This window comes from Triticum aestivum, chromosome 2B (genome assembly GCF_018294505.1).
Source record: "Triticum aestivum cultivar Chinese Spring chromosome 2B, IWGSC CS RefSeq v2.1, whole genome shotgun sequence".
NCBI lineage: Eukaryota > Viridiplantae > Streptophyta > Magnoliopsida > Poales > Poaceae > Triticum > Triticum aestivum.
In genome coordinates this window covers 313,501,816-313,523,506 of record NC_057798.1, presented here as the reverse complement: position 1 = coordinate 313,523,506, position 21,691 = coordinate 313,501,816, and the positions used below count along the sequence as shown (strand labels likewise).

Below are 21,691 nucleotides of genomic sequence, written 5' to 3'. Positions count from 1 at the left end.
GAAGGACTGGCAGCGAACGAGGAGCAAAAGCTAATAGCAAATTTCTTTCCTTTGGCTTCTCTCATGAATCTCAAACGTGTCAACATTGATGAAACAGGCTATATATGTAGTAACTGGTTTCTGCGAAACGAATTTACGTACGATGGGCTTCGAAAGAATGAAGACTGATTTAGATCCATCCTCTGAAAGCACAGAAAGTATGCTTTTGAGCTGTTTCTCCACCCACCTCTGAACTTTTTCTCCACCCACCTCTGAACTGTTTCAATTACTCATATGATCAGATTCCTACAAATATTCATGTAAAATACATCCTAACAGGACATTATCATTAATATCCATATGTTCCAATAAACTAGTAGCCATCTTAATCTATATCAACTAAGTCAAATGATTTGATTGCACCACAATATCTCCATACTACAACACCAACACAGTAACATCATGTCAACACGCCATACATGCTCTTTTGTGAGGCTTCTGCCCTACAAGGTACTACGGTCAGGTCCTACTGTACATCAGCTGGGAAGCTAAAGTCATCCAAAACCTAGAGTAGACTAACAATTTCCCACCAATGGGAAGAACATATATTCTAGCCTTGTAGCTTGATACATGTACATCTTCTGGTGAAACTACATCCTGAAATCCATGACGCAGACAGTATTGTTGGAGAAGCAAGCTGCTATCTTGCTGCCTTCTTTGTTCCAGCACACTTCGAAAATGCCACCGCTCCCTCTGAAGGTCTTCAGGATCCTGCCTTCTTTGACGGACCATATATGTAGGCTTTGATCCAGCGACCCACTAGCCAGGTACTCGCCATCAGGGCTAAAGGCCACAGAATAAACTGGCTGCCTGTAATCATTCGTAAATTGACGAGAGCTTAGCATTCTATGTGTGACACAGTAAGTCACGATAATTTTCTTCCCTTAGTATCAGTACCTATGGCCAGCCAAGCTGTACAGAAGGTGTCCTTGCTCAACTTCCCATAGCTTGATAGATGAATCAAACGATGCGCTGCATATAAAACAAAATAGTCCATCATTGCTGATAAACACAAGCAACCTGGTGGGGTAGCAAAATCGTCCTCAGAAGCAAGGAACCTAATGCAGATACCGACTATCTTGTACACAAGGGATAAACAAAGCTATCAAACAGAGACTAAACCCACTGAATGGTGAACTAGGAGTTTGTACCGAAATAAACATTGACCAAGAACTTACCTACAACACGAGTTGACGCTGAAATAATATCACCTTGGACTATAAACATGTTCCGTACAAATCATGATTTGGCATGAGCTAATTTGTTACTGCTGGCTATCCAATTACAAGATGATATGTTCTCGCTGAAGCGAGGCCTAGTGTGCCATATCATACAAAGGAAGCATTAATACTGGATTACAGTAGACGCTGAGAACGACTAATCACCCAATACACTACCCATCGATAATTTCCAAAATTGTAGTGGATATCATTGCAGGTAGGAGAGACCGAACTTACTGAACAACCACTTTGCAGTGTACTGCAAATATCAAGTTTCCTAGGATATACTACCTCTGTTCCAAAATACATGATGTCCCAGAAAATGTTCAGTCAAACTTTACAATCTTTGACCACTGATTAACAGACTAAATGAATTTGTTAGACAGAAATTGTAACGCAAGATTTTTCGTTAAAAATATTTTTACAATGTTTAATTTTATTATTACTAATTCATGCAGGATTAACTGCTCAAGGTTACTCACTGAAGGCTGCACATAATTCCAACGTCAGGAATACATGTTAGAACAGGTCGGTCAGTTGACCCAACAGTCAACTGTCAGAATGAAAATACAAAGGCATTATTTGTCTTTAAAGGCTCTGGAGCTAATGCCCAAATTATACCTTGCCAAAAGCAGCTGTTGATTGGGATTATTTGTTCCTGGACCTGTGGGGCTCCATCTAATAGTGTATATTTCCTGCAAAAAGACAGTTGAGCAGATAAGAGAGAAAGTTAGAAAACTCAAGGGATCAAGCAAGAATAACGATTATTTGACAAACCTTGGTATGCTCTTTAAAATCATATACACATTTGTCCTGCTTCACACTCCATATCTGACAAAGGAAAAAGGAAAAGGAACGCTTCATTACGAAAAAAAGACAAAGCACCTGCGCATGGTCAGCTTCTGTGAAGTGTGAACAAATATAGCAACTTGAGCCACACAAAAAGCATGTCCACATGAGTGGCTACTGTGAATCCATATGGTTACATAAACCACCTATAATTACAATGAGAAATGTATATTGAATTGCAGTGAGGCATCTGGTGCAAAAGCACAACTCAATGCATAATGCGAACTTCCGATCCGGGCATTATTTTCTTTTCTGTTATGTGAATGTCATCTGCCATCCTGGCGCCTGTCATTTATGACTCTATGGCCCTATAAGACTAGCCACAGTGGGAGTAACTTCAGCAGTAACATCGAGTCCAACTCAGCAAATTTGCTTATGTGGCAATGAGTTAATGAGGAGAGAGGTAGTTATAGTAACTTTGCTAGTTACTGTAGCATCACATGTCCCAGTACAATATGAGTCTATAACATCATAAATGAAGCTTTGCATGTTACTACCCACTATGAAGGTAGTAACATAGTCTAGGGACATGTGTATGTTATTAGTGTATGTTACTCACCATTGTGGCTAGTCTAATTTTGAACTTTCAGACTTAAATTATGTTTCTCATTTATTGCCTGTTATTGTGGAGCGATTAGAACTTGATTTTTTAAAACAATAAGCAGATAGAATCATTTGAGACATCAGCAACAGAAAATAAGAATTATTTAGGTTAACTAACAAAATATTCTGTACTGGTAAACCAGGTTGTGTTTTTTCATTACACACGTTGTACAACTGGTGCCATGTATATACTGAGAAAATGCTTAGCTTTACTCGGCAAAAACCATATAATCACAACAGGTCATCAAATTACAACTTTAGAGAGTGAAATGCACCTACAACCATTAAACTAGTGGTACAATTTGGTCTCTTAACTCGGAAAATGCTCACCTGGGTCAACAAACTTATTTATGCGCTGCGCTGCACATACGGTCCTACTCCCTCCATATCTTCGTGTATTAGTTTTATCTAAAGTCAAAACTTCATAAAGTTTGACCAATTTTATGTTTAAAAATATCAACATAAGTTTTTTGAGAAAGTGGGAGCAAAAAAAGAGGGTCCTGTATCCCCCGCTGACATGGCATGTATCTGACAGCCCGGTCCACTACGGGCGGGGGGGGGGGGGGGTATGTGGAGATCAAAATACGCACCAAACCCCCTCCATCTTCACCATCAGTATCACTAAGTTCTGGTTCACCCGATTCACCCGAAAAGACCCATCTGTCTCCACCAAACTTAAAGCCTCTCCCACGAAATACTTGCCAATTCGTCACCTATGCGTGCTCGTGCTTTCGCCTCCGCATCCGAGGCCCCGAGCAAACACCGCATCATCCATAGCTTGCGAGCGCACACGCGTGAAGACTGGTGCGTCATGCTGTCAGGTACGCTGATGTTAAATCCTAGCATCAATTCCAATTTTTAAATGTGATCATTTAACTATAATATGGAGATGATCACTACCTCCCATGTTGCTGTTCACGGGTCACAACTGTGGCATGGGTCTTCTTCAATGCTTTGATTTCAGCATTTTGTTTCAAAACCTACTGATGGCAGCATCAATTTCGAGGTTCCTTGCATTGGCATTGTTGAAAGTGCATATATCCCCCCTGTGGGTTTTGGTGATTGATGAAAAGACATTCAATTAAGTATATTTCAGGTTTGGTCCATTTGGTAAGTGGATTGTAGCCCAAGGCTCTTAGTTAGGTTGCAATTTCCTAGGATTTTGGTGGATCGAAGATTCCACATTGAATCCAAGGACAACCGTGCTATCAAGAGGGTCAAATGCAAAAGATCTAGGGATGAACACCTTATATAATAACTACAGGCGCTCCCTAAGATTTCAACTTCAAATTCTTTAATCCATCTCATTTCACTCTCTCCCAATAGCTCCAGACCAGTCGGACAGTGGAACCTAGCCAGGTGAGTTGTGAGAGTTCTGCTGAGCAAACTGGCAATTTTCCAAAGTTCCATCCAGAACAAAGCTTTTCTGTGTTTTATAACTACCTCTGTTAGCTCCAGTACCTCCGAGCTATTTCTTATTTGGCACTCTTGAGCGGTTATAGTTTGCTCCAACCAGTTGTGCCAGTATAGGTTTTGTGCTCCTGAGCTATAGTGAGCTGGGAGTTAACCATTTCTGCCAAGCTCATTTTCATAGTGTACTCTGCTAGTCCCGGTACCTCTAAGAAATCTTTGCCTGGTACTACCGAGCACACTCCTTCAACGCAGAGATGAGCCATCTTTTGTCTGGCACCTCTGAGCTTTGTTCCTCCTGTAGCTCCGGGTATTTGGAAATCAAAGATGCTTCTGGACAGTCCGGTACCTCCAGGTACTTTGGACAATTCCAGGGCTCTAGATTTAAACACTGAACTTGTCCTGGTATGTGCTTCTCCTATTCAAACGATCAGATTTTCACCTTTTTTATAAATTGACCCTCACATACCTTATGTGGGGGAGGAGGCTTTATGGATGAAGTTGTGGAGGCACCCCCCCCCCCCCCCCCTCCCATTGAGAAAGCCCTTTGCTTTGCACTTCACCTCTCATGCTGTAATGTAAACCTATCTTTGATTCTTGAGAGATAGATCTATGGGTTCTTGAGCTTTGATTGAAGATCTTGTTGGGGAGTTCATTCAAGTGGCCTTGCTTTGTGAAAGTGCATCTCCAAGATACCCTACTGGTTTCGGTGATTTATAGCAACCATTTGAGAGGACCAATGATTTCAATGAGTGTATTTCAGGGACTCATTGGCTATAAGTGAAATATCATTGGCTATAAGGACTAATTTTCTTAAACGAGTCCTTGCCTATAAGTGGAATATCAATGGTGACCCTACCTCAAGCTTGTGCCTTGTAGTATGTACTTTCTAGGCTTTTGGTGTGATTCACACTGAGTGTAGGACAACCATACTATGAAGAGGGGCACAAGCAAAGTTCTTTGGTTTGAAATCCAAGAACAGATCCTAGACCAAAGTCTTCACCAAGTAGGCGATCTGTTCTTGGATTTTGGTAGGACTAATCACACACCACCACCACCCACCCCTCCCTCCCCCTCTCCACCCCATCTAGAACTTAGACGGTTAGACCCAAATCCCAACACTTGTTACTCCTGGAGGGTGTGCGCCTCCTAGATGGTTAGAGTCTCACTTGAGAGCCTTCATGTGTGGAAGAGTCAGGAAGTTTGTAAAGGCCTAGAGAGCGTCTCTTTGTGTGAAGATCTACCACGAGTGAGGCTCCCTTTGTGGTTGCCATGGTGGAATAGGTGGACTAGGCCCTTGGTGGCATAGCGAGCCAAGACCTTTGTGGTTGTAGGATTTTGTATACAAACCTCCGCCAACGAGTAAGATTGCACCAACAATCCAAACCTCGGGTAAAATCACCTATGTGTGATCTCTTCCCCTTACTACTTTACTTATTGCAAACTTTGCTTCCACTCTTAATTTCATAGACTTGCATGCAACTAGGGGTACTTAGTTTAAATCCTTCCCACTAGAAAGAATTAATTTTTGACATCTTTTATTCAACCCCCCCCCCCCCAAAAAAAAACAAGTAATCATGCAGAAAGCGTGGTTCACGTTCTCCAGAAGCTCATGGCTCATAACCCCACGGACAAACGACCTTGTGGCCAACGCCAATGTCTCCACGCTGCTCTCCGCCACCATTCTTCTCCTGCTGCCTAGTAACACAGTCGCGTTAGTACCGCCACCACATCCTCCAGTTTCGAGAGTCTAAGCCGTCACACTCGTTGTCACAACATGCAAGGTGTGACAACCTCGTTGTCATAGGCTCACTGTCAGAATCCCTCCATTTTCGAGAGCTTTGAGTTTTCGCGCACCTTGCCTATCCAAACCCGCTAGAGCTGTCGTCAGGATACTTTGTTGTCATCGTGATCAACAGCAAGATTGCGGACGTGACTGAGGACATGGCAAAGGGGGCGTACAAGAAGACAAGTCCTTGCTTTGACGAACCCTCATCTCTCGTTGCAAGCACGTTTCCACATGCCAGGCTCTGATGCAACGTCTGTCACGGCCAGGCAAACCTGCATCACCATTCAAACCCTCGCAAGTAGCTCTTCTCTGTGCGCAAACCGCCGCCCACGAACATCACCTCCACGAGGGGGCAAGCATGCAGGCCTGTAAAGGTAAGCTCGTCGTCCTTTGCATCAGTTACTCCTCAGCTTCCTAAAATTGATGGAAGACTTGAGGCTTTTTTGCAGTTTCCAATCCCCTACTTACACCCCAACGAGTAAACTGGTGGACCGGAGCTATCAGATATGTGTTACGGAGGGCTCGTGTATTTAGGACTGTGCACCGTATAGACAAGTTTGTTAACTTAAATGAGTATTTTCAGAGTTAAAGCACAAAATTGCACTGCCCCAAATAGTTTAATGGCTGTAGGTGTTTGTTTCACTCAAATAGACAGTAGAGATACTTATACATCTAGGAAAAAATGGAAAATGCAAGATAACATATAGTAATACATTACTCAATAGCAAGACAATGAAAAAATAACCAAAACAAAACAGCTAACAGGGAGCCTGAATTATTAGTTCGTGATGTATTGTACACAATGGTGCAAGAACTAGAAAAACTATTAACTACTATACAGAAAGCAAGATGATACCTTTGCAGTCCAATCATCAGAACAAGAAGCCAACAAAGAACCAGTTGGATCCCACTTGATAGCATTAACTTCACTCTGGACAGTGTATTTATAGTCAGGTGGCTACTACGCCAATACTTTTTAAGTAAAAAAAATATTAATTATATTTTCATGGACAAGAAATGGTACTGTAACTTTATTTTAGCACAAACATCATGAAGCTATATAACTAATAGCTGCTCAGTGATTATACTCAGTAATTCCCGGTAGCATCTAAAATTATGTAGCCAAGCAATTTATGTATGGACAAATGAAGATAGTCATCCAAATAAAATGGTGAGAGATGGAATTAATTGATCGGTTATTCTAGAATATGAAGAGGAAAAAAGGATGACTTGTAAAACTAACCCATCAACATGAAAAGATTTTCATTTGATATAATATAATATTCATACTTTAGGGAACTTACTAACTGCGGAAGAATACTATTGAGAATTTCCACATCAGTTTTTTGGTTGTAAGGATCAAGCCGAGAAAAGGCACACACAACACAGAAAGAATTTCGCACAGTTCGAACCCCAAGAAGCCTATCTTTACAACAACCCCATGAACCAGCATACCCAGCCGCAGCCTCCCTCCATCATCCACAGAATCCCTATGGCCTCATGTGGCTCACCACTCGTCAGAGACTGATCTAGACTATCCCAAGCTTGCCATGGCCAGAGGGTGACCTACGTGCTCACTGCTGCCGGAGCACGATATCCTCTAGATGGGTCACCTTGCAGCTGACATAACTGTTAGAACAGGGTGTTGTGCTGTGTGTAGTTATCATATTGTATAGGGGCTTCTTTGCATATTTCCTTACATGTATATGTGCTGGCCTGTTGGCCCCGTAAATGGATAAGCTCATTTCATAACATGGTATAAGAGCCAGGGTTAGGTTTCCCAGCCGCCGCCGCCACCGGCCGCTCCTCTCTCCATTGAGCCTCTCCCCTCTTCTTCTTCCATGCAGACCTGCTGCTGGTAGCCGCCACCGCCTGCTGGTCCAGGCCGCTGCCGTTCCAGGCCGCTGCTGCCGCCGTCCTTCTCGGCCGCTGCCGCCGCCTCCGCCGCCAGCCTCCCTGGCCTCAGGCCTCCTGCCTCTTCATCCGCAGCTTCTGCTGCTGCTACTGCTCTTCCTGGTCTGCTGCTGCCATCAGGCTGTGCCCCCTGTTGCTGTTGGTCTTCAACGAGCTGCTGCTGCTGCTCTGCTGGAATGGCGCCCTCCACCACCGGTGCTGTCCCAGTCCCACGATGTCCTGTTATCTTCAATGGACAGAACTACAGGGACTGGGTGCAGCACATGAAGCTGCACATGAGGGACCAGCTGATCTTGGAGCACCTCTCTGGTGCTCTGCCTTGTCCCCTCCTGCCCACTCCTCCGGCTGAGTTGGCCTTCCCAGTTGATGCCGATGAAACCAAGCAACGCGAGATGCTAGATGCCTTTGAAGAAGCCACTGAAGAGTATCAGAATCAACTCCACCTGTACAAGCAATGGACTAATGATGATGCTCGAGCCTCTTCTATCTTAGTGAAGAGCATGGTTGTTGATCTCACCATGGATGTGGTGGCCCTTACCACTGCATATCAGATGTGGGAGCACCTTCGCTGCCGCTATGAATCTACAGGGGATGCCATGTATCTCTCTGTTATTCGTCAAAGAGCAACAACTACAACAGGGAGATGCTACTGTGGATGACTTCTACAAGGAGATGTCGGCGGTGTGGCGCCAATTGGACTCTCTGGGAGCTGATGTTTGTCGCAGATGCCATTGTTGTGTGCAGCAACAAGCTAAGCTGAAGGTTCGTCGCCTCTACGACTTCCTCGCTCGCCTCCGGCCGGAGTACGAGCAGAGTCGTGCTCAGTTATCGGCACGCCATCCTCGGCTCTTTACTCTGGAGGCCCTTGCTGAGGTGCGATATGAGGAGCTGCGTCTATGGAGCACGGGTTTCTTGCCATCCTCTTCAGCAGTCCTGGCTGCCTGCGTTCCACCACCGCTGCCTCGTGTGCCCTCTTCTACACCGGTGGCAGTAGACTCGACTCGTGCTTTTTGCAACTACTGCAAGCAGGATGGTCACATGATCATGGAGTGCATCAAGAGGAGGCAGGGTCGCCATGGTGGCCATCCTCAAAAGGACTCAGGAGGCTCATCTAATTCTCGCGAGGCCCCCCTTGAAAAGGTTCGCCAGGAGATGCCCACCTTGCTGCGCCACCTTGCTGCTTCTGCACCATCCTCAGGTTCTGTTGGTTCTGCTGGTCAGACGTCTGGTCCACCACCACACTCTTCGTCGGGTACAGCTTCGCCCTGGATTCTTGATTCTGGGGCCTCCTTCCACATGACACCACACATTGATCATCTTTGTGCTATCACCTCCGTGCCTTCTCCACTTACGGTTCAGACCGCAAATGGCACTTCTCTTCCTGTTGCCACAAGAGGGATTCCACGTCTTCTTTTCATGTCCCTGCCGTTTCTCATGTTCCTAAACTGACTATGCAACTTCTATCTGCTGGTCAACTTACTGACTTGGGTTGTCGTGTTCTTCTGGATTCTGACTCTTGTTGTGTTCAGGATCGTCGTACGGGGACTCTGGTTGGGATCGTTCCTTGGCGCCATGACTCCCGGCATCTTTGGGAGCTCGATTGGCTGCGCCTTCCTTCCGCTACATCCTCTAGCCAGTCGGACATCACCACCCCTTTTGCTTCAGCTGCCACCTCCACCACATCCTTCGCTCAGTGGCATCATCGACTGGGTTACATTTGTGGCTCCCGCTTGTCTTCGTTGGTTAGGAGTGGTGTTCTAGGGTCTGTCTCTGGTGATAGTTCCCTGAATTGTATGGGTTGTAAGCTTGGCAAGCAGATACAGCTCCCCTATCCCTCTAGTAGTTCTGTTTCTCAACGACCTTTTGAACTTGTTCACTCTGATGTATGGGGTCCTGCCCCCTTTGTTTCGAAAGGAGGTCACAAATATTATATAATTTTCATTAATGACTTCTCTCACCACACTTGGATCTACTTTATGTCATCTCGTAGTCAAGTGCTTCAGATTTACAAGTCTTTTGCTACCATGGTTCACACTCACTATGATTCCTCTGTTCGAGTTTTTTGTGCTGATTCGGCTGGCGAGTACCTATCTCATGCACTTCGTGGTTTCCTTTGCTGAACAGGGTACGCTTCCTTAGTATTCTTGTCCTCGTGCCCATGCTCCCCTATCCCTCTAGTAGTTTTGTTTCTCAACGACCTTTTGAACTTGTTCACTCTGATGTATGGGGTCCTGCCCCCTTTGTTTCGAAAGGAGGTCACAAATATTATATAATTTTCATTAATGACTTCTCTCACCACACTTGGATCTACTTTATGTCATCTCGTAGTCAAGTGCTTCAGATTTACAAGTCTTTTGCTACCATGGTTCACACTCACTATGATTCCTCTGTTCGAGTTTTTTGTGCTGATTCGGCTGGCGAGTACCTATCTCATGCACTTCGTGGTTTCCTTTGCTGAACAGGGTACGCTTCCTCAGTATTCTTGTCCTCGTGCCCATGCTCAAAATAAGGTGGCTGAACGCAAACATCGTCACATCCTTGAGACTGCTCGGGCTCTTCTTTTATCTTCTGTTGTCCCCCCACACTTTTGGGCTGAGGCTGTCTCTACCGCTGTTTACCTCATTAATATTCAGCCTTCCGTTGCTCTTCAGGGGGGAATACCAGTTGATCATCTAGGTGATGGTCCAACTGATTATAGTGGTCTACGCCTGTTTGGTTGTGCCTGTTTTGTTCCTCTCCACCCTCATGAACACACCAAATTGATTGTTCGATCTGTTGAATGTGTTTTCCTTGGCTACAGCTTGGAGCACAAGGGTTACCGTTGCTGGGACCCTATAGCTAGGAGACTGAGAATCTCCAAAGATATCACTTTTGATGAGACTCGCTTCTTCTACCCTCGTCATTCTTCTACTGCCACCACCGAGTCGTTAGTCGGGCCTCTCTCTTTTTTGACTCTACCTGATTCTCCACCTTCACAGTCACCTGTTAGGTCCACTCCTAGCCCTTCACCTGTGTCTGCTCATGAGGTTCAGCTTACACAGGATGAGGTTTCTGTTCCCAGCTCTCCTACCCGTCGTGCTCAGCACCCTTCTCCCTCTAATGCGCCACCTTCCACTTCCATCTCTCAATTAGATGTCAAGAATGCCTTCTTGAATGGTGAGCTGCGGGAAGTGGTCTATATGCAGCCGCCTCCTGGCTATACTGTTTGCCTCACTGATCAGCGTACGGTTGACACTCCTATGGAGCTTGGTCTCCATCTTTGTCCTCGTGAGGGTGAACCCCTTGCAGATCCCACACGCTATCGCCATCTTGTCGGGAGCCTTGTCTATCTAGGCATCACTCGTCCTGACATTTATTATGCTGTGAACATTCTGAGTCAGTTTGTCTCTACTCCCACTCACCTTCACTACAGTCATCTTCTTCGGGTTCTTCGTTACCTTCATGGTACTGTGACTCGTCGCTTATTCTTCCCTCGCTCCAGCTCTCTTCAGCTTCAGGCCTACTGTGATGCGACCTGGGCCAGCGATCCCACCGATCGCCGCTCTCTATCTGCCTATTGTGTTTTTCTTGATCCTCTCTGATTGCCTGGAAGACCAAGAAGCAGACTGTTGTATCCCGCTCCAGTGCTGAGGCTGCGCTGCGAGCTATGGCGTTCGTGACTGCAGAGATTACTTGGCTACGGTGGCTTCTACAGGATTTTTGGTGTTTCCACCGCTGCACCGACCCCTTTGCTCTCCGACAACACTGGGGCGCTCAGCATTGCCTGTGATCCAGTTAAGCATGAGCTCACCGAGCACATCGGTGCTGATGCCTTCTACATGCGCTCTCAGGTGCAAGAGAAGATTGTGGCCCTTCAGTATGTGTCCTCAGAGCTTCAGCTTGCTGATTTTCTCACAAAAGCTCAGACACGGTCACAACACAACTTTTTCCTGCCCAAACTCAGTGTCCAAGATCCCCCTTGAATTTGAGGGGGGGTGTTAGAACAGGGTGTTGTGCTGTGTGTAGCTATCATATTGTATAGGGGCTTCTTTGTATATTTCCTTACATGTATATGTGCTGGCCTGTTGGGCCCGTGAATGGATAAGCTCATTTCATAACAAGAACTTGGTGGAGTCGGTCTGCACCGACTGGTGAGTCTACCTTGGTGCCACAGCCATCCCACGTTGATACCATCCTCCTACTTGTCGGGCGAGGTGTGGGATTTGAGCAATACTGCACTCCACGACACGGTCATATAAACACCTACTCCGGGGTTCAAAATGCCTACGCACAGCTTGTCATGGAGCTTTGGGTTCAGCTGGATGGTAGGTGCCAAAGATGCAGGAAAAGATTTATCTCTGTTCTTTATCACCTGACTGACCATATTGTTTGAGAACCAAGACGATGTGATGTTATCGAGTATCGGCTATATTTCAAGTTTGTACTAGAAATGAAAAGCTTTTTAATAGTTTGAATGAGCCTTCATAAAGTACCCTGTGATATATTGGAAAATAACTAAAGGTCTTGAACTTTCTTTCATTCTCAGGATGTTCTACTCAGACATGAAAAAGATCAAATTATGAAATCTGCTAAAGCAATTTGCATGACAATGGCGGAGCAGAGTGGTGATACAATGGCAGAGCCGAGAGGTGGGCAGGTAGGGATGAAGGGAGGGGCATGACAATTTCTTTGTCTTCTTCAAAGGGTAGATAAGGAGAAGTTATGAGGAGAAAGAGGATCAAAAGGGTGCATAGCATTAGCAGGAGAGGGTGGAAGCGGGAGAAAGATACCGACATTTGTTGTGAGCCAAAGGTGATGCCTTTGATCAATGCCTCTATACGCTCATTCATTGTGTTCTGTAGCAACACACAGGCACTTTGCTAGCACATTACAAAATAGCATGCTATGTTTTTAAGGCGACGCCTTACCGCCTTAGGGAGGGGGGGCGCTTTGGCGCCTAGGCGACGCCTAGGCGGGCGCTTTGGACGCCTAGGCGCCCAAAGCGGTCGATTTTCCAAAGCGGAGGGGGAGCGCTTCGACGCCTAGGCGTCGCCTAGGCGTCGCCTTAGGGACGCCTTTAAAACATAGATAGCATGTCATGTTTAAGAAAACTTACTTGATGGCCACTGAATGTTTTAACTGGGCGTGGATCCCCAATCTTGCAAACATAGATCATGTTATCAGTTGAGCATGTTGCAAAAGAGTTGTTGTTTCGCCAATCAACATCTAGTGTTGGAGCTACATGAAGAACGAGGACAAGTTAGTTTCTGTGCTACACATTTTGTCATGTCAAAGACAACTGGACCATGCAAACTATACCTGAATGAAATTCAAATTGCTGCTTGCACTCCCATGTCTTTGTATCCCAGACAATAGCAGTTTTGTCTACGCTGCCACTTAGAAGAAAATCACCTTTCCTATTCCATTTCAAAGAAAATATAGGTCCCTTGTGTTTGAATAAAGTTTGCTTTAACTCTCCTGAAATATTCGTTCAGATAGATAAGAATGAAAGAATGCACAAAATCAGCACGAGGCACACTATGACCATGCTTTAAGGCCCATCCAAGTTATGACAACTCTTGTTCGGGTAAGATGAAATTATTGACCAAGCCCATATTAGGGAAAATAATTTATTATCGATGTCTATTAAACAGAGTTTAAGGCAAAGGATAACACACACACTGCACGCACACCCACACACACAAGATAGTGACTTCTTACCGTCCCTACTCCATATTCTTGCCTGGCCATCATAGGAGCCCGTGGCCAATAGTGTTCCTTCCCCCTGGCATGGATGACAAGCCAAATTTTACAAGATAACATGACTTGTTAATGAACCTAGAGGTGAAAAGGTGGCATTGGATAATGAAAAAATGAACAAGTTGGCCAAAATAGATGTGGCTGCCAATACAACATTGTACTCTAGATTAATTTTGACCAAAAAACAATTCGCGAATAAGGAATTATGAATAGAAAAGTATACAGCATCAAGGAACCTACATTCCAGTCAAGTGTGGTGACATCCTTGCTCTTCTCGTTGGTCCTACCCTTAAAATGTTTCAAAACATGAACACTTGCAGGAGAGGATTGAATGGAACCACATGGACCATCAGCAATTGTCCAAATTCTAGCAGTCGAGTCTCCTGACCTAGCAAGAACAAAATAGCAGTATAACTCAACGAGGATGCATACAATAAACAACTTTGTAACTACAAGAAGGCAAATATAGACTAGAGTTTCACAAATAAGATGAGGGATGGGATAGAATGAGTATATGAAAGGAAAATGCAAATTATCAGGTTTGAATTTGAGAAGCCAGATATTACAAGGAAAGGAGATCTCCATTCCTTTGATCTTGACAGGTCATGCTGCAATCAGGAACTCAGCATGCATCTCAAAAAGACTTGGGCAAAAAGAATAATCAAAACAACAGACACTACAATTATTAACATATAAATTACTTGTCAATTTGATGCCATGATAAAACTGAGCGCGTGAGGGGGATACAACTACAAATCAATACAAGAACACAACTATCTATACGATAGAGCAGATGACCCACCCAGAAGCTAGAAGAGAACCAGCTGGACTCCATGCACAAGCAAAAACCTAAAGCAAACGAATTCAAGAGAAACAGGAAGTTATAAGAGGGTTGATGAATCTATTTGACAGTGAAAAACATCTAAGCACTAGGAGAACCTACTAACCTCTGAACTGTGTCCTTCCAAAACGGTTACATCCGCACTAAAAATTTCATGAGTTGTACTTACATCCATTGGTTTAGGACCTGAGGTAACTATATATCAGTAGACAATACAATAGTAAGATGAATAAGGCCCTGGTCCTCCACACAACTAAATTTGAAACATATTGAGACATGATATAACGGGAAGCTCTCTGAAACGCTAATACAGGAACTGAGATACCAAGAAAAAGTAAATTCACAGGTGGCTACTGCTTGCTTTAATCATAAGTCAGAAACTGTTACTCCTAGAGCTACATTAGTATCATCTTATTTTAATAAGATGGATGATATGTCCAAGAAAGAGGGGACATTGTCCTAAATCAGCTCCAACGTCCATGCAACGGCGATAATAGAGTTATTGTATGGATACATATCAAGAACTACCAATAGAATCATGGTGGCATAGATCAGAAAGCCTATTTTGGATCACGAAGTTGAGTCAGTGTCATTTGTGTGGGTACCAGTATTTGCAGAATATATCAGCTATTTCAGCCGCTACATTTGACATTTAGTAGAATATATACATACATATATGCGGATTTTTACCACCCGCTTGCTATTACCACCACCACCACCACCACCCCCACCCCCCAACTATACCACCCCATGCTATCTCTGTTGAATGCATGCCTCATGATCTGTGCGCACACACTCCTATCGTCTGCCCTCTATTGGGATTCAATTAATGAACCATGGTAATGCTCACACTAATATGGATCCAGCTGAGCAGGGGTATCAAAACGTCACATCATGAATAGTTAATCTTCTAATTTAACCTTAGATGGATGAAAATGCTATAGCTTCCTAACTATTTATAATACCAAAAAGACATTGGTTGGTGAGTAAAATGGAGATTCCCTAAAAACAAAATGCCCCATGAACGCAAAAAAAAGGATGCATACACAGTATCAACTTTTAATTTTGTTACTACTCATCATGGGCATCAGGAAGGGTAGCTTTGGCTAAAGCTGCTGCCTTGTGACCATGAGGTCAAGGTCACGGGTTCAAGTCCTGGAAACAGCCTCTTACAGAAATGTAGGGAAAGGGTGCATACAATAGACCCAAAGTGGTCGGACCCTTCCCTGGACCCTGCGCAAGCGGGAGCTACATGCAACGGACTGCCCTTTTTTTTCATCATGGGCATCAGGCATGATTAGTCAGCTTTCAGTGTAGTATGCAGTACTAATCATGGGCATCAGGCATGATTAGTCAGGTTTAAGTGTAGTATGCAGTACAAAGTCATCAGGTGATAATGGACTAGTCTCAGTGACAAATGAAAGACTAATCAATGGCAAACCTAAAGATGCCATGACTGTAGAATAGCTATTCTACAACCCTAGTAAAATGGTGTACAAAATGTAGTGACTTTTGATTAATCTTTTTACTATCCAGGCCACTGTTTTACTACACTAATGCAAAACTACTACATTCCGTACACTATTTTACTAGGGGTGTACAATACCCCATTCTACACTCACGCTTACCATAGCATTCCTACATATATATTTTGCATGCTGAGTTACTCTTTTACAATATTTTGCATGTTGTGTCACAATGTTTCGTTGTTTACACCAAGAACTGTAAACTTATTGCATCACGTGAAAACTTGCTAGCCCTATCATATAAACAGTGCTCACCAAATTTAGAAAACAACAGCATAAATCAATTATAGTTATGAAGCATTATACATGGGCCAGAAATAATCCAGCATATAGTCATTTGAGTTTTACTTAGCTAAAATATATTGCAAAAAGGAGTGGCAGAACGGGAACGGAACAGCTAAAAATAAATTACCTCCACTGGCAAGGGGATCCTCTTCGTGCTTAACCTTATCAATATGCTCTGTGTGTTGTTTTTCCCTTTCCTTCTCTTTCTCTTGCACCTTGTCTCTTTCAGTTCTATCTTTTTCCATCTCTTGGTCTTTTTCTTTGTCATGGCGCTCTCTCTCCCGTTCACCACCAAGACGATGTTCATGCTCCTCGATGCACTCTTTCGCTTTCCCCTTGTCCTTGTCAGAATCAATTTGAAGCCTCTCCCTTTTTCTCTTCTTCACAATCTGTTGCAACTCTTCAACATCTTTTGTGATGATTTCAAGAGGTTCCAGAAGAGCAAAATCCTTCTCAACTTCTTGATCATTCTGAAACAAGAGAAGTGCATGATGTATCATACATCAGCGACACTAGAAGTATGAGATAAACATACTTACTTCATCAGTATTTGCTTCTAATTCTATGTACTGGAGGCCTTTCTGCACGATAGTGATAAGAGCGCCAGGAGGGACAACATTTCCATCTATCCCACCTTTATGTATCCCTGCTTCATACCCTAAAGTAAATGCGGCATGAACAAAACCTGGAAAGTTAGTTGGAAGAGACACAGTTAGGCCCCGTTTGGAATGCAGGAATTCAAAAACAGGAACAGGAAAAAAAAAATACAAGAATAGGGAAGGAATCCAGATTCAAAACAGAGGATTGCAAAAACACAGGAAAATATCACAAGGCGGGAAAGTGAAACAAAGGATTTGTGTACATGAAGTACTTGCATAATTGTAAACGCCACATTAAGAAACTATTTAGGGAAAATAATTAAATCTTAAGCTCATACTTCAGTGAACTAACGAATGATGCTCCTTGGCTCCCTGCGTATATATACACCAAACAACAATCGCGGGCATGCTTTAAGAAAAGAAAACATGTTATTTCTCCACCACACGATACATCATTCTTATCCTCATCCTCAGTTCATCAAGCTTTTTATCTTCACCGTGGCTGAACAGAACACCACCCCCACCCCCACCCCCCACCCCCTCCTCCCTCTTCACAATGGCGCCAGCACACAAACCTCTGCTAGTACCATGTTCAGCTTGTTGCCACAATACCATTTTCATAATTGACGGAGCCCCTCCATGCACTGGCCTACGACTCCTGGAGCTTTCTTGCACACCATGACTGCATTCCCCTGTCTCTTCGAAGGGCTCCATGGCGCCAAGTGAGCCACTGCTACAGAGGCTGCAGTGCCTCGGTCTTAAGCGAAGAGCCAAAAAAGAAATGGGAGTGGATGTTTGCAATTTTTAAGAATTTCTTAGTAAGTATGGGAAACGCGTCCCTATCCTGTAGAATTCCTATGTCCGTTCCCATGATCCAAACGGCACAAAGGGAAAATTCCCCATGTGAACAGTATTCCTTTGCTTTTTCTGTCGTTTTCCCGTGAACCAAACATGGCCTTATCAATGAGAACAGAAAACCATGCGTTCAACCATATAATAACTACATATGCCAGCAATTCTAGAAGGGTACAAAAAAATATCCTAAAGAATAACACTCCCTTCGTTCCATAACTATTGTCGTGGTTTTAGTTCAAATTATGGAACAGAGGGAGTAACAAACAGCTGCACAGTAGAGCATGACAAGGCTGGACAAAGTTCAGAAATACAATGTCAAAAGAAAAAGTTCAGAAATACAATCTCGAAAGAAAAATGTTCAGAAATCCCAGAGCATTAAACAGTCCCCACAATGCACCAATGAGTAATAGGTGCTTAAAGAAATCAACAGCATCCAAATAAGAAACAACCGATAGCACTATCTCGATGGTTTTGTCTTCTGAGGGATTGTATGAATTTCTGCATTTGAGGTCAGTAAAACCAATACTGCCGCAGAGGTGGAGGAATTAGCACCAAAAGCACAATTAATTTCCTGAAACTGAGCGATTAAGTTCCACTATGAGCAAAGTTATCTAAAACCCCAATCTGAAAAGGAATGAAACCTAAAAGGTAATTAATAAGAGAAACAGCATCGCAAAACCTGAAACCAAAATCCCAATCTAAAAGTCGCAAAACACGAGCTCTAGACGCATCATATGCAGCATTCAGCATTACCAGATCCCTATTCTCCTATGTAACACGCAAATCCACCAAAATCTCGCCATCTGCAGCACAAAGGCCCCTGACCCCTAAATCCGCGCAAAGCCTGCCAGATTCTCTCGACCTAATAACCAAATAAAAACGTGGCATAAAGGAATGGGTCTAGGTGCGGACCGGACTCCTGTAGGTAGCGGAAGACGAGGAAGTTGAGCTCCGCCGAGGTTATCGCTCCCATCGTCGGCCAACGCGAGAGCGCCGCAGGAGGTAGCGGGCGCGCAGCGCGCGGTGATGCGGTCGGGAATCGGGAAGAAGGAAGATGTGAGAGAGAGAGACGGAGAGGGGACGAGGCAAGGATTGAGGATCGATGGGCGAAACCGGGGATGAAACGGAGCGGGATGCAAATATGAAATTACTCTTCTCGCTCTAGGGCTTGTTCGGGAGTGCTCCACAGCCGCGAACTCCGCAACTCCTCATGCCTCAGCCAACAGTCCAACACCATTACCCCGTGGTATTTCGCCAATATCCACCGTACATGTGGCATCTAGAAGGTATGTAACGCATGCCCCGTGTGATATCGACACAGGCCCTCCCGTACGAGCACGTACGGGCACACCCCGTCACAGCCCGCACGTCCGGTGTGCGGCGCGATCGCCCACACGTTCGGGCGCGGCCTGCACGACCAAATCCATCTTGGTCGTCGTCCTTCCCCGCCGCGAGCCCGAGTAGCCACCGTCGGTCATCACCAACTTCCGGATCGGGAAATCTTCCCCTACCTCCATCCTCTTCCTTCTCTACTTGCCATGGCAACAAATCAGATCACTAGCGCTCCACACACCCCCCCCCCTCCCATCAACGGAAAACACGGCAACGAACTCACACAAAAGGTGAGAAAATATCGTGCATCTACTCGTTCTCCTATCTCCCCCAACATTTTCACTTCGAGATTGCCCACGTAGATGGTGACTGGATCCACGAGGTAATGGCAAACAGACCACATACGTACTAGATTTGTGCCACATGGATCTACAAATCACATGAATCTGGTAGTTCACGTGCATTCTCCTCTCCCCTCCAAAATACACAAAGTTGTCATCTTGTAACCTAGATCTGATCTTTCATAAATACAGGTGATCAGAAGTTCGAACTAAGCTTTTAGGTTGGGGTTGCTACCAGAAGATGCTCGAAAGTATGTTAAGGATTCAGTAAGAGTTAGACAAAAAACGATGGGGGGATGTTGAAAACGGTGGGGAAGCAGGGCAGAACAGAGAATTTTGGTCGGTACATATGAAGGGGAAAAATAGTTGCCACCTAACTTTGCTGGTAGTTGCCATCATGTTATGTAGTTAGTTGCCGCCAGTTCTACATGGTATTTGTCATCCAGATTGTAGAAAGAGAATGAATATGCATGCCCTCTCAGCATAGATGCACGGCTACGATGTTTTCTACTTGCCATGATGTAAAAGGTGTTTATGTCAGTCATGTGATAAGATTGTCGTGCTCCCTTTTTTGTGGAAACAGCAAAATGGAATTGGACTAATGATGCATTCTCATTCATGCAGTGATTAGAAATTGTTCTACATGAGTCTGTGAAAAACAGTGGGAGAAGCAGAAAAAATGAATCATGAAGATGGGACTGGTCCTTGGTTTTTCGGACAGCCACAAGCGCCCCCTTGGGATGCAATAGAGTACAATCAACTCATTTCAGTAGGACCATTGTTGCCACTACTAGAGCAGTATGCGGGCATAGGTACGATGCGTGATGAAAAAAGTGACAGTTGACATGTTTGTGGACTTGAAAATGGCATTCTACTTATGTACTACATTGACATTGTTCGCAGGTTCTTATGACACAACCACACAGGCAAGAATACCATGGCAAGTTGCGAGACAGGGGGCTATCGGTAATAGATATGCGAGAGACCAACTTCAAGTAGCAAATGTGGCAAATCAAGGTAATGCAAGCATGTTGATGTGGCAAAAAAATGCAAGGATGGCAGACTTACGAGTATTTTGAAAAACATAGGACCATCATGCAGCACGTGGCAACGAGTGGCAACCAGATACCTGACATCAACATCTTACACAAGTGAGACGTAAGAAAAAATGATCTTGCGGACAATTTATCGGAAAAAGAAACTAGAGAAAGACTAGGCATTTACATGGTGTGAAAAAATAAAAAATAGATGACATTGGCGTTTCTCGCTAATAGAAGAAAATGATGAAAAGTGTGGTTGCCATGCCTGGTCAACTGTATTTGCCATCAGTGGACTACTGCATGTGCCAAATTAAAGGTATAATTGTCATGTGCCATACGTGATTTCACGCAAATTGCCATGACTGAACAACTGCAGTTGTTAGGACTGCTAAACTACATGCACCATGTTTTAACAAATACAGGTGTCATGTTTTAATAACTACAGTTGCCATGACTGAACAACTACATATGCCATGTTTTAACAGTTGTAGTTGCCATGTTTTAACAACTACAGTTGCCATGCCTGACAAACTGCAGTTGTTAATTGTGGTTGTCATGACTGGACAACTGCAGTTGCCATGACCGAGCAACTGCAGTTGCCATGACTAAACAACTGCAGTTGCCATGAATGCTCAACTACATATGCCATGTTTTAACAACTGCAGTTGCCATGCCTGACCAACTGCAGTTAGTCGATGCTTGTCAACTGTAGTTGCCTTGCATGGTGGACTGTGTTTTGCCATGATTTCAAAACTAAACATCCACTTTATGTGTGAATGAAAAAAATGAGATTTAACATGTTTTCATACAAAATAAAAAAATATGGCATCCCATCTTATGATATACGTTGACATGATCGCAGGTTCTTATGGTACAACCACACCATGAGAAGTCTCATGGCAAGTTGCACCATTGCAGGCCATCAATAATGCAGATGCAGCACACCAACTTGAAGTGGCACACCAACTTCAAGTAGCACATGTGGCAAATCAAGGTAAAATTGTGAAAAAGCACTGGGAAAGTGCACTTGTCACGGGTAGTGGTGGCAGCCCCACTTGCCACCTAGTGAATACGTCCATTAGTCATATATGATCATCTGGATTTGTCGATTACTGTCTGTGTCTATTTGCCATTTATGATTATTTGAAGTTGCCTTGTGATGTCATACTTAGCATGCATTTGATGGTAAGATGTTGATTGCCATGACTTGGTAACTGCAGATGCCATATTAGGTCAACTATAGCTACCATGGCTGAAGAACTGCAGTTGCCATACATTGCCAAATGCAGATGCTCAAGACTTGCATATA

At 44.1% G+C, this 21,691-nt stretch overlaps 1 protein-coding gene across 3 annotated transcripts; it reads right to left on the bottom strand.

The window, feature by feature from the left end:
- Nucleotides 1-294: 294 nt before the first annotated feature.
- LOC123044814 (WD40 repeat-containing protein HOS15) lies at nt 295-18,894 on the bottom strand. 3 transcript variants are annotated; one of them, XM_044467689.1, is made up of 14 exons: nt 18,582-18,888; nt 16,755-16,900; nt 16,343-16,685; nt 14,511-14,599; nt 14,366-14,412; nt 13,804-13,951; nt 13,525-13,588; nt 13,123-13,281; nt 12,920-13,041; nt 6,767-6,841; nt 2,037-2,090; nt 1,881-1,954; nt 937-1,011; nt 295-849 (listed from the first exon to the last, which is right to left on the bottom strand). In XM_044467689.1, the coding sequence occupies exons 1-14, from the start codon at nt 18,640-18,642 to the stop codon at nt 630-632; spliced, it is 1,677 nt and encodes a 558-aa protein (XP_044323624.1). In that variant the 5' UTR covers nt 18,643-18,888; the 3' UTR covers nt 295-629. The 3 variants fall into 3 exon arrangements, with proteins under 3 accessions (XP_044323624.1, XP_044323625.1, XP_044323628.1); XM_044467690.1 differs by having other exon boundaries at nt 14,511-14,590; nt 18,582-18,886; XM_044467693.1 differs by lacking the exon at nt 6,767-6,841 and having other exon boundaries at nt 18,582-18,894.
- Nucleotides 18,895-21,691: the final 2,797 nt, after the last annotated feature.

Coding starts and splice junctions, on each gene's coding strand:
- LOC123044814 (XM_044467689.1), bottom strand. CDS start 18,642: ATGGGAGCGATAACCTCGGCGGAGCTCAACTTCCTCGTCTTCCGCTAC. Junction 13,589..13,803: donor TCACCACACTTGACTGGAAT/GTAGGTTCCTTG, acceptor CATCCATGCCAG/GGGGAAGGAACACTATTGGC. Junction 1,955..2,036: donor ATTTTAAAGAGCATACCAAG/GTTTGTCAAATA, acceptor GTCTTTTTGCAG/GAAATATACACTATTAGATG.